At 44.5% G+C, this 13,116-nt stretch overlaps 1 protein-coding gene across 1 annotated transcript in view; it reads right to left on the bottom strand.

Moving 5' to 3' along the window:
• Positions 1-13,116, bottom strand: part of WDR62 (WD repeat domain 62) — a 78,495-nt gene that overhangs the window by 57,648 nt on the left and 7,731 nt on the right. The window contains exons 2-3 of the mRNA XM_069746423.1: positions 4,830-4,921; positions 4,067-4,129 (exon numbers count right to left, since the gene is read on the bottom strand). Of these exons, the coding sequence (XP_069602524.1) occupies positions 4,067-4,129; positions 4,830-4,921 (155 nt within the window). The remainder of the gene's footprint in view (positions 1-4,066; positions 4,130-4,829; positions 4,922-13,116) is intronic.

Raw genomic sequence — 13,116 nt, forward strand, 5'->3', positions numbered from 1 at the left:
ATGAAGACCCTCCTGGATCGCACACCATAGGAACCTCTGATGCTAAACACAAACAGGAATATGAACAATTCTCCCGAGTCCATGGAAGTGATAACCGAACGTAGGGACTCGGTCCTGAAAAGACAGTACCGAACGTGACAGGTAAACCGCTCGAGGTCCAAAAATGGAGGGAGCGGTCCATCTTCCTTCGTGACTATGAAAAGAATAGAGTAGAACCCTGAAAACCGTACTTTTCTGGGGATGGGTACAATTGTCAAGGTGAAAATATATGTCTTTATACACTTTTGTACTTTTATATATTCTTATGCTGTGAAACAATAAGTTTTTCCCTTTGCTTGCCAAATGCAAATTTAACTGTATTTAAGAAGATGGCTGCCAGTATTCACCTTTGCCTTACTTTTTGTTCTTGCCAAGAATCTACTTTCGTTTCTGAAGCTAAAGTATCGTCCCTGGAGAAATGGAAACTTAAAGTGACGTGGAGGAAGGAGGATCTATCATATGACGTCAGGCCAACCAGAGGGACTGAATACTAGATACATTGCTTAAACTCCGCCTAAACCTGCCCTCTGCACACCTTCCCCCAATAAGTCATATAATGTTGTGTATTAGGAAATAAACCAGTTGCTGTGAGGTTGCCACTACGTGTGGAAGCATAAGCAGACACTGAGTTTGAACCAGCATTGTGTCTGACTCATTCTTCACTCCGGTACCACTGCTTTTAATCTGATTTGGAATGACTGGTGGATGAAGGGTATTGTCGTGACGACCCCGACACAATCACTCCTGTGCGTGCCTGAAGAACTCCTGGGGCCTGCGACGTATGACTTGGTGGGCGAAACAGAAGGAAACTTCTTCCTGGAAGAGAAGAAAAGTCGGTTTTGTAGCTGGAAGTCGCTAGCTCTCTGGAGATTGAAATAACCCTTTCCTATTAAAAGGACATTTAGACTTGGACCGGGAAAGCGGGGTGCTTTTCCCGCAGTTGGCATACGAAATTATTTGATCCAGCTTGGATCCAAAAGGTCTAGAGCCTTGGAGTGTAGAGCAACAATGTTGCCGGTAGCTGTGGCGGAACAACCAGCCGCATCAAAAGAGAGGTCACAAGATATTTGCCGGCATGGGCAATCTGATATGCCAGATCTGGCATCCCATCCGGAGAAGCTGCCACTAGAATACCCTGAGTAATCATTCTTGCCCCGGCAGACATGGATTTTGACACCCAGGTGTAGGCAAATATGGGACAGAGAGAGGCGCCAGCTGCTTCAAAGGCTGACTTAGCAAAGGATTCAATCTGTCTATCTGTAGAATCATTAAGCGATGCACTGATCGGTAGAGACAAGGCTGTCTTGGAAGACAGGCGAGAAGCCAGCGGATCCACATTAGGGATTCTGCCCATTTATCAAGAAGGTCTGGGCTAAAGGAGTAGAGGATGTTTAGCCTCTTCCTACCTGGGAAGCGCTTTACAGGGTGTTCCCAGTGTTTAGAAATAAACATAACTTCTCTCAGATTAGGGAAAACTCCGGACAGGACATTTTACCCCTTAGAAAGCAACAGAGTGCTCCTGAGCAGGTGCCTCATCCTTCCTTAGGTTAAGAATTTTGGAAATTTGCCAAGATGAGGCTATTGAGCATATCTTGAATCTTTCAGGTCTGGTCCGTATCAGACTCAGAATCCATATCCGACCCCAAAAACCGCCTCCAAGGAGGGGGCATGGGATGAGGAATGCATCCAGGAGAAAGTAGAGGGACCCGCAGCTTCCTTTGCTTTGCACCCGATTTGTCCCTGTGAAGGTCGTGGTCAGGTGCATGCGAATCACCGTGAGAGGTGTTCGGAGCAATGGTGGCAGAAAACAAATGTGGAGGTCGCTCCAGGACCTGGGACTGAGACTTTAGTCAGATCTGAGACCGACTGTGATATGGCTACAGCCCACTCCGGAGGGAGGGGAGTGCTCTTATCCTGGGCATTATAGGGTTTCTCTGAATGCCACTTTTCTTTTACAGATGGCACAGGCGTCACGGATTATAGGGACAGGAATGGGCCTCCCTGAGATTGGACATAAGTGATGGACTAGGGCTACAGCTGGGGAGAGCTAAGCCCTTGTGAAGAGAAAAATTAACCAGTCTGGGCTGGTCCTCCCTGATAACAGAAACGGCGCTGTCACTGCTCAGGCTGCAGTGTCCCCCAGATCCAGTGCAGGTTAGTGATAGGCGGCTGTTGTGCCGTTTAGACGATGGTGACTGCACGATTCTTCATACGCTTTCGAATCTTCACACACTTTGCAGGCAGAGATACACTATGTCCCCCCTACTGGAGGCGTCTCAGGAGAGAGGGATAGAGAAAACACTCTCTTATTAGGCTAGGAGACGGGGCCTCAGAGTACGGCGGGCCCTAATTAGCCGAGAGTCCAGCAAGGGAGCGTGGCTAAGCGGAGGGCGACCGCTTATTGACCAGGATCCAGTAAGCGGGCGTAGCTACACAAAGTCCGGGTGAACGCCCAAAGCCGGGGGCTCAATTAACAGGGGACATGCAATTATGTGATGCCTCGGCACCTGCAATGACAGGACCGGAAAATGGCATTAATTAAAGTCCTAGTACGGTATGGCCAGGGGCTCTCCTATTGGCTGTGCCGCTGGAGGACCTTGAAAGGGAAAAAAAGAGCGCGATAATTACGCGTGCTTAATGCGGGGGGCGTTAATGAAGCACTAGTGTGAAGGAACAAATTAAGAAAGATTCTCTATTTTGTGCTTTTGACTCCATTATCTTGTTGCTTAAAAATAAATTCTATTATTTAATTAGGAAAAAGGTTACAGCTGCTATGAAGTAACTTTATCTTGTTGTTCACAAGTCTGTTATTCAACTAGGCTATGGTTCATAATTGGTATAAAGACCTTGAGTGTTCTAACTCGAGCCAGATAAGAGACTCGGGGGTGTATCATTATACAGGACTCTGGGGCACCTGTTGGTATGCTTTTTCTATGCCAAGAAGACACGACCATATCTGTAGTTTCCGGTTTTTCGGTATCCTCATGGGTTAAGTTTTTCCTGCATTCTTATAGAGTAAGAACTGTGAGCGTGTTCTTATGTTGAATGGTTGAAGTATAATTTCTATGATTATAAAAAGTGATACACAATAAACGGGGGCCAGATATCTGCTCGATCCCCCATACAGATACACACGTCTCCATCTGGTCATTTTCAGTTGCCGCCAACGCCCTGTAGACTAATTTGGAAATCACTGAGTTAACCGTGAAGGATCTCTTTAGATCCTCCCTCAACACTAGCATGAAGAAAAAGATGGCCGCTGTCATTCAGAGACGCCATGTTCTGTGCGAAGTTCTTCACGGGTAAACAGCGAGGCAGGCGGGTAGCTGCCGGGGACAGAGAGAGGGACATACCTGTAAAAGGTGAGTCCCGAATCCCTCTTCACTGACGAGGATCACATCAGGAGCCCTCAGGGTGGGTGAGGGTCACTGGAATCCGAGATCCTCCTTCCCGCACAGTCTCCGGACGGTGCAGAAGACGGCATCAACCCCTTACACCATCTTCCTCTCAGCCCTCTCCGAGGAGAGGGGTGAGGAGGGAAAAAAAGGCAAGGACTGGCCACCAGTAATCACCCTGAAATACCAATAAAGGTGACAGGGCATTAAGTCCTTTCTGCGGGTCTGAGAGTGGGCGATGTGGGTGACACCACACTGCTCTCTTGGTCGCATAAGTGTGGGAAAACAGGGTGAGACATTACACCCTGTCACCCTGAAGCTGAAAGACCTGAAAGACAAAAGGAAAAAGATTAATAGAACACAACAGGTGACCTGAAAAGGAAAAGATGGATCTGGGATCAGATCCAGGTCTGCCTCCTACAGACACTAAGCTTAAACTGAGGTGCTTTGTGCCTGTCGGTGGGTGTATACTGCTGAGGAGGAGCCATCTTCCTTCTTTGCCTAGTGTCAGCCTCCTAGTGACAGCAGCACACACCCATGGTTACCTGTGTCCCCCAATGAAGCGATAAAGAAATAACTATTATTCCACCAGAAATATTAATCTATGACCGATAGATCTTCCCAAAACTCACCTGGACGCGTTGAAAATGTGAAATTGTTTGTTTTTCTTCGGACATAAGAGAACAATGACGCATCTGGGAAAGAAGAGGAGAAAATCCATGAACAGCGGAAAAAATATAAGGCTACGTTCAGGCAACGCAAATAAAAACGCACCAAAACGCACGCAAAAACGCTGCGTTTTGCGACGCATGCGTCCTTTTTTGCCGAAATTTGGACGCAAGAAAAATGCAACTTGTTGCATTTTCCGCGCCCGACGCTTGCGGCAAAAAGAAACGCATGCGTCACACAACGCATGTCCATGCGCCCCCCATGTTAAATATAGGGGCGCATGACGCATGCGTTGCCGCAGCGTTTCCCGACGCAGCGTCGGGAAACGCTAATGTGAACGTTGCCTAACACTAGTGATGAGCGAATATACTCGTTACTCGAGATTTCTCGAGCACGCTCGGGGGCCCTCCGAGTATTTTTTAGTGCTCGGAGATTTAGTTTTCAGCGCCGCAGCTGAATGATTTAAATCTGTTAGTCAGCATAAGTACATGTGGGGGTTGCCTGGTTGCTAGGGAATCCCCACATGTAATCAAGCTGGCTAACAGATGTAAATTATTCAGCTGAGGCGATGAAGACAATCTCCGAGCACTAAAAAATACTCGGCGGGCCCCCGAGCGTGCACGGGAAATCTCGAGTAACGAGTATATTCGCGCATCACTAGTTAACACCTGAATACACATTCAACCACACAGAAGACATCCACACAGGACAGAGAAATGGACTTACCCTGCAGGGTAAGCAACCAGCCCAGTTCCGGGGTCACACGTCAGACCGCTGCTGCTGGACACCGTGACCCCCAGAACCTTCTCCAGCTCCATCTACAAAAAGGATAGACGTTATATAACATCTCACGGGGCAGTATTATCTACGGGTCACTTTCGTCTTTCTGTCTGTCACGGACAATCATTGGTCGCGGCCTCTGTCTGTCATGGAAATCCAAGTTGCTGATTGGTCGTGGCAAAACGCCCACGACCAATCAGCGACGGGCACAGTCTGCCGGCAAAATGACCGCTCCTTCCTCCCTGCAGTCAGTGCCCGCTCCATACTCCCCTCCAGTCAGCCCACACACAGGGTTAATGGCAGCGTTAATGGACCACGGTGTAACGCACTCCCTTAACGCTGCTATTAACCCTGTGTGACCAACTTTTTACTATTGATGCTGTGTATGCAGCATCAATAGTAAAAAGATCTAATGTTACAAATAATAATAATAAAAAAAAAAAAACACGTTATTCTCACCCTCCGATGTGTCGCCCTGTCCTCGGCAGTGCAAGCGGCAGGTTCCGGCGCCAAGGATGCTATGCGAGAAGGACCTGCCATGATGTCACGGTCATGTGACCGCGACGTCATCACAGGTCCTGCACTCATACGAACCCTGGGACCGGAAGCTGCCGTGTGCACCGCACACAGGTGCCAGGACTACAAGGGGCCCTCAGAAGGTGAGTATATGTTTATTTTTTATTTTAAGTCTTTTTTAACCACGCATATAGTGCCCACATTACTACGGTACATAGTGCATGGCCACTGTTACATACTGCGTGGCCCGTTATATACTGCGTGGCCTGTATTAACGCATCAGGTATTCAAGAATATGTCGTGGCCTGTGCTATATACTATGTGGCTGTTATATACATACATATTCTAGAATACCCGATGCGTTAGAATCGGGCCACCATCTAGTAGTAGTTATATTCTTGTACATAGGGGCAGTATTATAGTAGTTATATTCTTGTACATAGGGGCAGTATTATAGTAGCTATATTCATGTAGAGAAGGTCAGTATTATAGTAGTTATATTCTTGTACATAGGGGCAGTATTATAGTAGTTATATTCTTGTACGTAGGAGCAGTATTATAGTAGTTATATTCTTGTACATAGGGGCAGTATTATAGTAGTTATATTCTTGTACATAGGGGCAGTATTATAGTAGTTATATTCTTGTACATAGGGGCAGTATTATAGTAGTTATATTCTTGTACGTAGGAGCAGTATTATAGTAGTTATATTCTTGTACGTAGGAGCAGTATTATAGTAGTTATATTCATGTAGAGAAGGTCAGTATTATAGTAGTTATATTCTTGTAGAGAAGGTCAGTATTATAGTAGTTATATTCTTGTACATAGGGGCAGTATTATACTAGTTATATTCTTGTACATAGGAGCAGTATTATAGTAGTTATATTCTTGTACGTAGGAGCAGTATTATAGTAGTTATATTCTTGTACATAGGGGCAGTATTATAGTAGTTATATTCTTGTACGTAGGAGCAGTATTATAGTAGTTATATTCTTGTACATAGGGGCAGTATTATAGTAGTTATATTCTTGTACATAGGGGCAGTATTATAGTAGTTATATTCTTGTACATAGGGGCAGTATTATAGTAGTTATATTCTTGTACGTAGGAGCAGTATTATAGTAGTTATATTCATGTAGAGAAGGTCAGTATTATAGTAGTTATATTCTTGTACATAGGGGCAGTATTATAGTAGTTATATTCTTGTACGTAGGAGCAGTATTATAGTAGTTATATTCTTGTACATAGGGGCAGTATTATAGTAGTTATATTCTTGTACATAGGGGCAGTATTATAGTAGTTATATTCTTGTACATAGGAGCAGTATTATAGTAGTTATATTCTTGTACATAGGAGCAGTATTATAGTAGTTATATTCTTGTACATAGGAGCAGTATTATAGTAGTTATATTCTTGTACATAGGGAGCAGTATTATAGTAGTTATATTCATGTAGAGAAGGTCAGTATTATAGTAGTTATATTCTTGTACATAGGGAGCAGTATTATAGTAGTTATATTCATGTAGAGAAGGTCAGTATTATAGTAGTTATATTCATGTAGAGAAGGTCAGTATTATAGTAGTTATATTCTTGTACATAGGGGCAGTATTATACTAGTTATATTCTTGTACATAGGAGCAGTATTATAGTAGTTATATTCTTGTACGTAGGAGCAGTATTATAGTAGTTATATTCTTGTACATAGGGGCAGTATTATAGTAGTTATATTCTTGTACGTAGGAGCAGTATTATAGTAGTTATATTCTTGTACATAGGGGCAGTATTATAGTAGTTATATTCTTGTACATAGGGGCAGTATTATAGTAGTTATATTCTTGTACATAGGGGCAGTATTATAGTAGTTATATTCTTGTACGTAGGAGCAGTATTATAGTAGTTATATTCATGTAGAGAAGGTCAGTATTATAGTAGTTATATTCTTGTACATAGGGGCAGTATTATAGTAGTTATATTCTTGTACGTAGGAGCAGTATTATAGTAGTTATATTCTTGTACATAGGGGCAGTATTATAGTAGTTATATTCTTGTACATAGGGGCAGTATTATAGTAGTTATATTCTTGTACATAGGAGCAGTATTATAGTAGTTATATTCTTGTACATAGGAGCAGTATTATAGTAGTTATATTCTTGTACATAGGAGCAGTATTATAGTAGTTATATTCTTGTACATAGGGAGCAGTATTATAGTAGTTATATTCATGTAGAGAAGGTCAGTATTATAGTAGTTATATTCTTGTACATAGGAGCAGTATTATAGTAGTTATATTCTTGTACATAGGGGCAGTATTATAGTAGTTATATTCTTGTACATAGGGGCAGTATTATAGTAGTTATATTCTTGTACATAGGGGGCAGTATTATAGTAGTTATATTCTTGTACATAGGGGCAGTATTATAGTAGTTATATTCTTGTACATAGGAGCAGTATTATAGTAGTTATATTCTTGTACATAGGAGCAGTATTATAGCAGTTATATTCTTGTACATAGGGGCAGTATTATAGTAGTTATATTCTTGTACATAGGGGCAGTATTATAATAGTTATATTCTTGTACATAGGAGCAGTATTATAGTAGTTATATTCTTGTATATAGGAGCAGTATTATAGTAGTTATATTCTTGTATATAGGAGCAGTATTATAGTAGTTATATTCTTGTACATAGGGGCAGTATTATAGTAGTTATATTCTTGTACATAGGAGCAGTATTATAGTAGTTATATTCTTGTACATAGGAGCAGTATTATAGTAGTTATATTCTTGTACATAGGAGCAGTATTATAGTAGTTATATTCTTGTACATAGGGGCAGTATTATAGTAGTTATATTCTTGTACATAGGGGGCAGTATTATAGTAGTTATATTCTTGTACATAGGAGCAGTATTATAGTAGTTATATTCTTGTACATAGGAGCAGTATTATAGCAGTTATATTCTATTACGCTGATACCCCATATGTTGGGGTAAACCCCTGTTTGGGCACACAGGAGAGCTCGGAAGGGAAGGAGCACTGTTTTACTTTTTCAACGCAGAATTGGCTGGAATTGAGATCGGACGCCATGTCGTGTTTGGAGAGCCCCTGATGTGCCTAAACAGTGGAAACCCCACAATTATAACTGAAACCCTAATCCAAACACTCCCCTAACCCTAATCCCAACAGTAACCCTAACCACACCTCTAACCCTGACACACCCCTAACCCTAATCCCAACCCTATTCCCAACCGTAAATGTAATCTAAACCCTAACTGTAACTTTAGCCCCAACCCTAACTGTAGCCTTAACCCTAGCCCTAACCCTAGCCCTAACCCTAGCCCTAACCCTAGCCCTAACCCTAGCCCTAACCCTAGCCCTAACCCTAGCCCTAACCCTAGCCCTAGCCCTAACCCTAATGGGAAAATGGAAATAAATACATTTTTTTTAATTTTTCCCTAACTAAGGGGGTGATGAAGGGGGGTTTGATTTACTTTTATAGCGAGTTTTGTAGCGGATTTTTATGATTGGCAGCCGTCACACACTGAAAGACCCTTTTTATTGCAAAAAATATTTTTTGCAATACCACATTTTGAGAGCTATAATTTTTCCATATTTTGGTCCACAGAGTCATGTGAGGTCTTGTTTTTTGCGGGACGAGTTGACGTTTTTATTGAAAACATTTTTAGGCACGTGACATTTTTTGATCGCTTTTTATTCCGATTTTTGTGAGGAAGAATGACCAAAAGCCAGCTATTCATGAATTTCTATTGGGGGAGGCGTTTATACCGTTCCGCGTTTGGTAAAATTGATAAATCAGTTTTATTCTTCGGGTCAGTACAATTACAGCGACACCTCATTTATATCATTTTTTTATGGTTTGGCGCTTTTATACGATAAAAACTATTTTACAGAAAAAATAATTATTTTTGCATCGCTTTATTCTCAGGACTATAACTTTTTTATTTTTTTGCTGATGATGCTGTATGGCGGCTCTTTTTTTGCGGGACAATATGACGCTTTCAGCGGTACCATGGTTATTTATATCTGTCCTTTTGATTGCGTGTTATTCCACTTTTTGTTCGGCGGTATGATAATAAAGCGTTGTTTTTTGCTTCGTTTTTTTTTTTTTCTTACGGTGTTTACTGAAGGGGTTAACTAGTGGGACAGTTTTATAGGTCGGGTCGTTACGGACGCGGCGATACTAAATATGTGTACTTTTATTGGGTTTTTTTTTTATTTAGATGAAGAAATGTATTTATGGGAATAATATTTTTTTTTTTTTTTCATTATTTTGGAATATTTTTTTTAATTTTTTTTACACATTTGGAAAATTTTTTTTTTACTTTGTCCCAGGGGGGGACATCACAGATCAGTGATCTGACAGTTTGCACAGCACTCTGTCAGATCACTGATCTGACATGCAGCGCTGCAGGCTTCACAGTGCCTGCTCTAAGCAGGCTCTGTGAAGCCACCTCCCTCCCTGCAGGACCCGGATCCGTGGCCATCTTGGATCCGGGGCTGGAGGGAGCAGGGAGGGAGGTGAGACCCTCGCAGCAACGCGATCACATCGCGTTGCTCCGGGGGTCTCAGGGAAGCCCGCAGGGAGCCCCCTCCCTGCGCGGTGCTTCCCTGCACCGCCGGCACATCGCGATCATCTTTGATCGCGGTGTGCCAGGGGTTAATGTGCCGGGGGCGGTCCGTGACCGCTCCTGGCACATAGTGCCGGATGTCAGCTGCGATAAGCAGCTGACACCCGGCCGCGATCGGCCGCGCTCCCCCCGTGAGCGCGGCCGATCGGCTATGACGTACTATCCCGTCCAGGGTCAGATAAGCCCAGGGCACCTCGACGGGATAGTACGTCTAAGGTCACAGAGGGGTTAAAGGGCCCTACCAGCTGTTTCCCCATGATTCCGGCCCAAAACATGACTCCTCCACCTCCTTGCTTGTTGGGACATGGTGCCCATCCACCAACCAACCACTACTCCATCCGTCTGGACCATCCAGGGTTGCTCGACACATCAGTAAACAAGACTGTTTGAAAATTAGTCGTCATGTATGTCTGGGCCCACTGCAACCGTTTCTGCTCGTGAACATTGTTTAGCGGTGGCCGAATAGTAGGTTTATGCACCACAGCAAGCCTTTGAAGGATCATACACCTTGAGATTTGAGGGACTTCAGAGGCACCAGCAGCTTTAAATATCTGTTTGCTGGTTTGTAACGGTATTTTGGCAGCTGCTCTCTTAATCTGATGAACTTGCCTGGCAGAAACCTTCCTCATTATGCCTTTATCTGCATGAACTCTGTCTGTGCTCAGAATCAGCCACAAATCTCTTAACAGTACGATGATCACGCTTAAGTTTTCAGGAAATATCTAATGCTTTCATACCTTGTCCAAGGCATTGCACTAGTTGATGCTTTTCGGCAGCAGAGAGATCCTTTTTCTTTCCCATGTTACTCAAAAACTGTGGCCTGCTTAAAGGGAACCTGTCACCCCGAAAATCGCGGGTGAGGTAATCCCACCGGCATCAGGGGCTTATCTACAGCATTCTGTAATGCTGTAGATAAGCCCCCGATGTTACCTGAAAAAGGAGAAAAAGACGTTAGATTATACTCACCCAGGGGCGGTCCCGCTGCTGGTCTGGTCAGATGGGCGTCTCCGGTCCGCTGCGGCGCCTCCTATCTTCTTTCCATGACGTCCTCTTCTGATCTTCGGCCACGGCTCCGGCGCAGGCGTACTTTGCTCTGCCCTGTTGAGGGCAGACAAGGTACTGCAGTGCGCAGGCGCCGAGCCTCTGACCTTTCCGGCGCCTGCGCACTGCTGTACTATCCTCTGCCCTCAACAGGGCAGAGCAAAGTACGCCTGCGCCGGAGCCGTGGCTGAAGATCAGAAGAGGACGTCATGGAAAGAAGATAGGAGGCGCCGCAGCGGACCGGAGACGCCCATCTGACCAGACCAGCAGCGGGACCGCCCCTGGGTGAGTATAATATAACGTCTTTTTCTCCTTTTTCAGGTAACATCGGGGGCTTATCTACAGCATTATAGAATGCTGCAGATAAGCCCCTGATGCCGGTGGGATTACCTCACCCCCGATTTTCGGGGTGACAGGTTCCCTTTAATAATGTGGACCATAATTTTTAAGAGTTTTCCTTTAATTAGAATCACCTGGAAAACTAATTATCACATGTGTTTAAGATTGATTTCAGTGATCCATTGAGCCCTGAGACACAATACCATCCATGAGTTTATTTGAAAAACAAAACAATTAAATCTCTATGAAACTTAAATCCAATTTGCATAATAATTTGGAACAGTATGTATGTGTGTGTATATAGCAGCCACATGGTATATACCACAGGCCACGTAGTACTCCTATATACCAGAGGTCCCCAACTCCAGTCCTCAAGGCCCACCAACATGTCATGTTTTCAGGATTTCCTTAGTCTTGCCCAGGTAATAATTGCATCACCTGTGCAATGCAAAGGAAATCCTGAAAACATGACCTGTTGGTGGGCCTTGAGGACTGGAGTTGGGGACCCCTGCTATATACTACGTGGCCTGTGCTATATACTCTGTGGCTGCTATATACACATTCTAGAATATCCGATGTGTTAGAATCGGGCCACCATCTAGTCTACTATATAATTGTCTAAGGGTCAATTCCGTCTTTCTGTCTGTCCTGTCTGTCACGGATATTCATTGGTCGCGGCCTCTGTCTGTCATGGAAATCCAAGTCGCTGATTGGTCGTGGCAAAACGCCCACTGCCACGACCAATCAGCGACGGGTGCAGTCGGCCGGTAAAATGGCAGCTCCTTCCTCCCCGCAGTCAGTGCCCGCTGCATACTCCCCTCCAGTCAGCCCTCACACAGGGTTAATGGCAGCGCTAACGGACCGCGGTGTAACGCACTCCATTAACCCTGTGTGACCAAATTTTTACTATTGATGATGTGTATGCAGCATCAATAGTAAAAAGATCTAATGCTACAAGTAAGAATAATAAAAAAAAGTTATTCTCACCCTTCAACGTCGCCTGCTGTCCTCGGCAGTGCAAGCGGCAGGTTCCAGTGCCAAGGATGCTATGCGAGAAGGACCTGCCATGACGTCACACAGGTCCTGCGCTCATACCAACCCTGGGACCGGAAGCTGCTGCGTGCACCGCACACAGGCGACAGGACTACAAGGGGCCTACGGAAGGTGAGTATATGTTTATTTTAAGTCTTTTTTTAACCACGCATATAGTGCCCACATTGCTATATACTACGTGGGCTGTGTTATATACTGCGTGGTCTGTATTAACACATAAGGTACTCAAGAATATTTCGTGGCCTGTGCTATATACTATGTGGCTGCTATATACAAACAGGCTCGGACTGGCCCACCGGAGAATTCTCCGGTGGGCCCAGGCACTGACACAGGGCCCCCACTGCTCCAGCCCCCCCGCCTCCCTCCTTGAAGACGATACTCACCTGACCCTGCTCCAGTGATGCCTGGTATCGGCGTCTGCAGCTCCACCTGAATGAGCGGTCACGTGGTACCGCTCATTAAGGTCATGAATATGCACATATTCATGACCTTAATGAGCGGTATCACATGACCGCTCATGCAGGAAGAAGGTGCTGCGCCGGGAGTCGGGACAGAGGCAAAGGGATGTTGGTGCGGCCGCGCGATGTGTGGGACAGGTGACGCCGGTCAGGTGAGTATGAGGGACGGGGGGGATGAAGG

Source organism: Ranitomeya imitator, chromosome 2 (genome assembly GCF_032444005.1).
Source record: "Ranitomeya imitator isolate aRanImi1 chromosome 2, aRanImi1.pri, whole genome shotgun sequence".
NCBI lineage: Eukaryota > Metazoa > Chordata > Amphibia > Anura > Dendrobatidae > Ranitomeya > Ranitomeya imitator.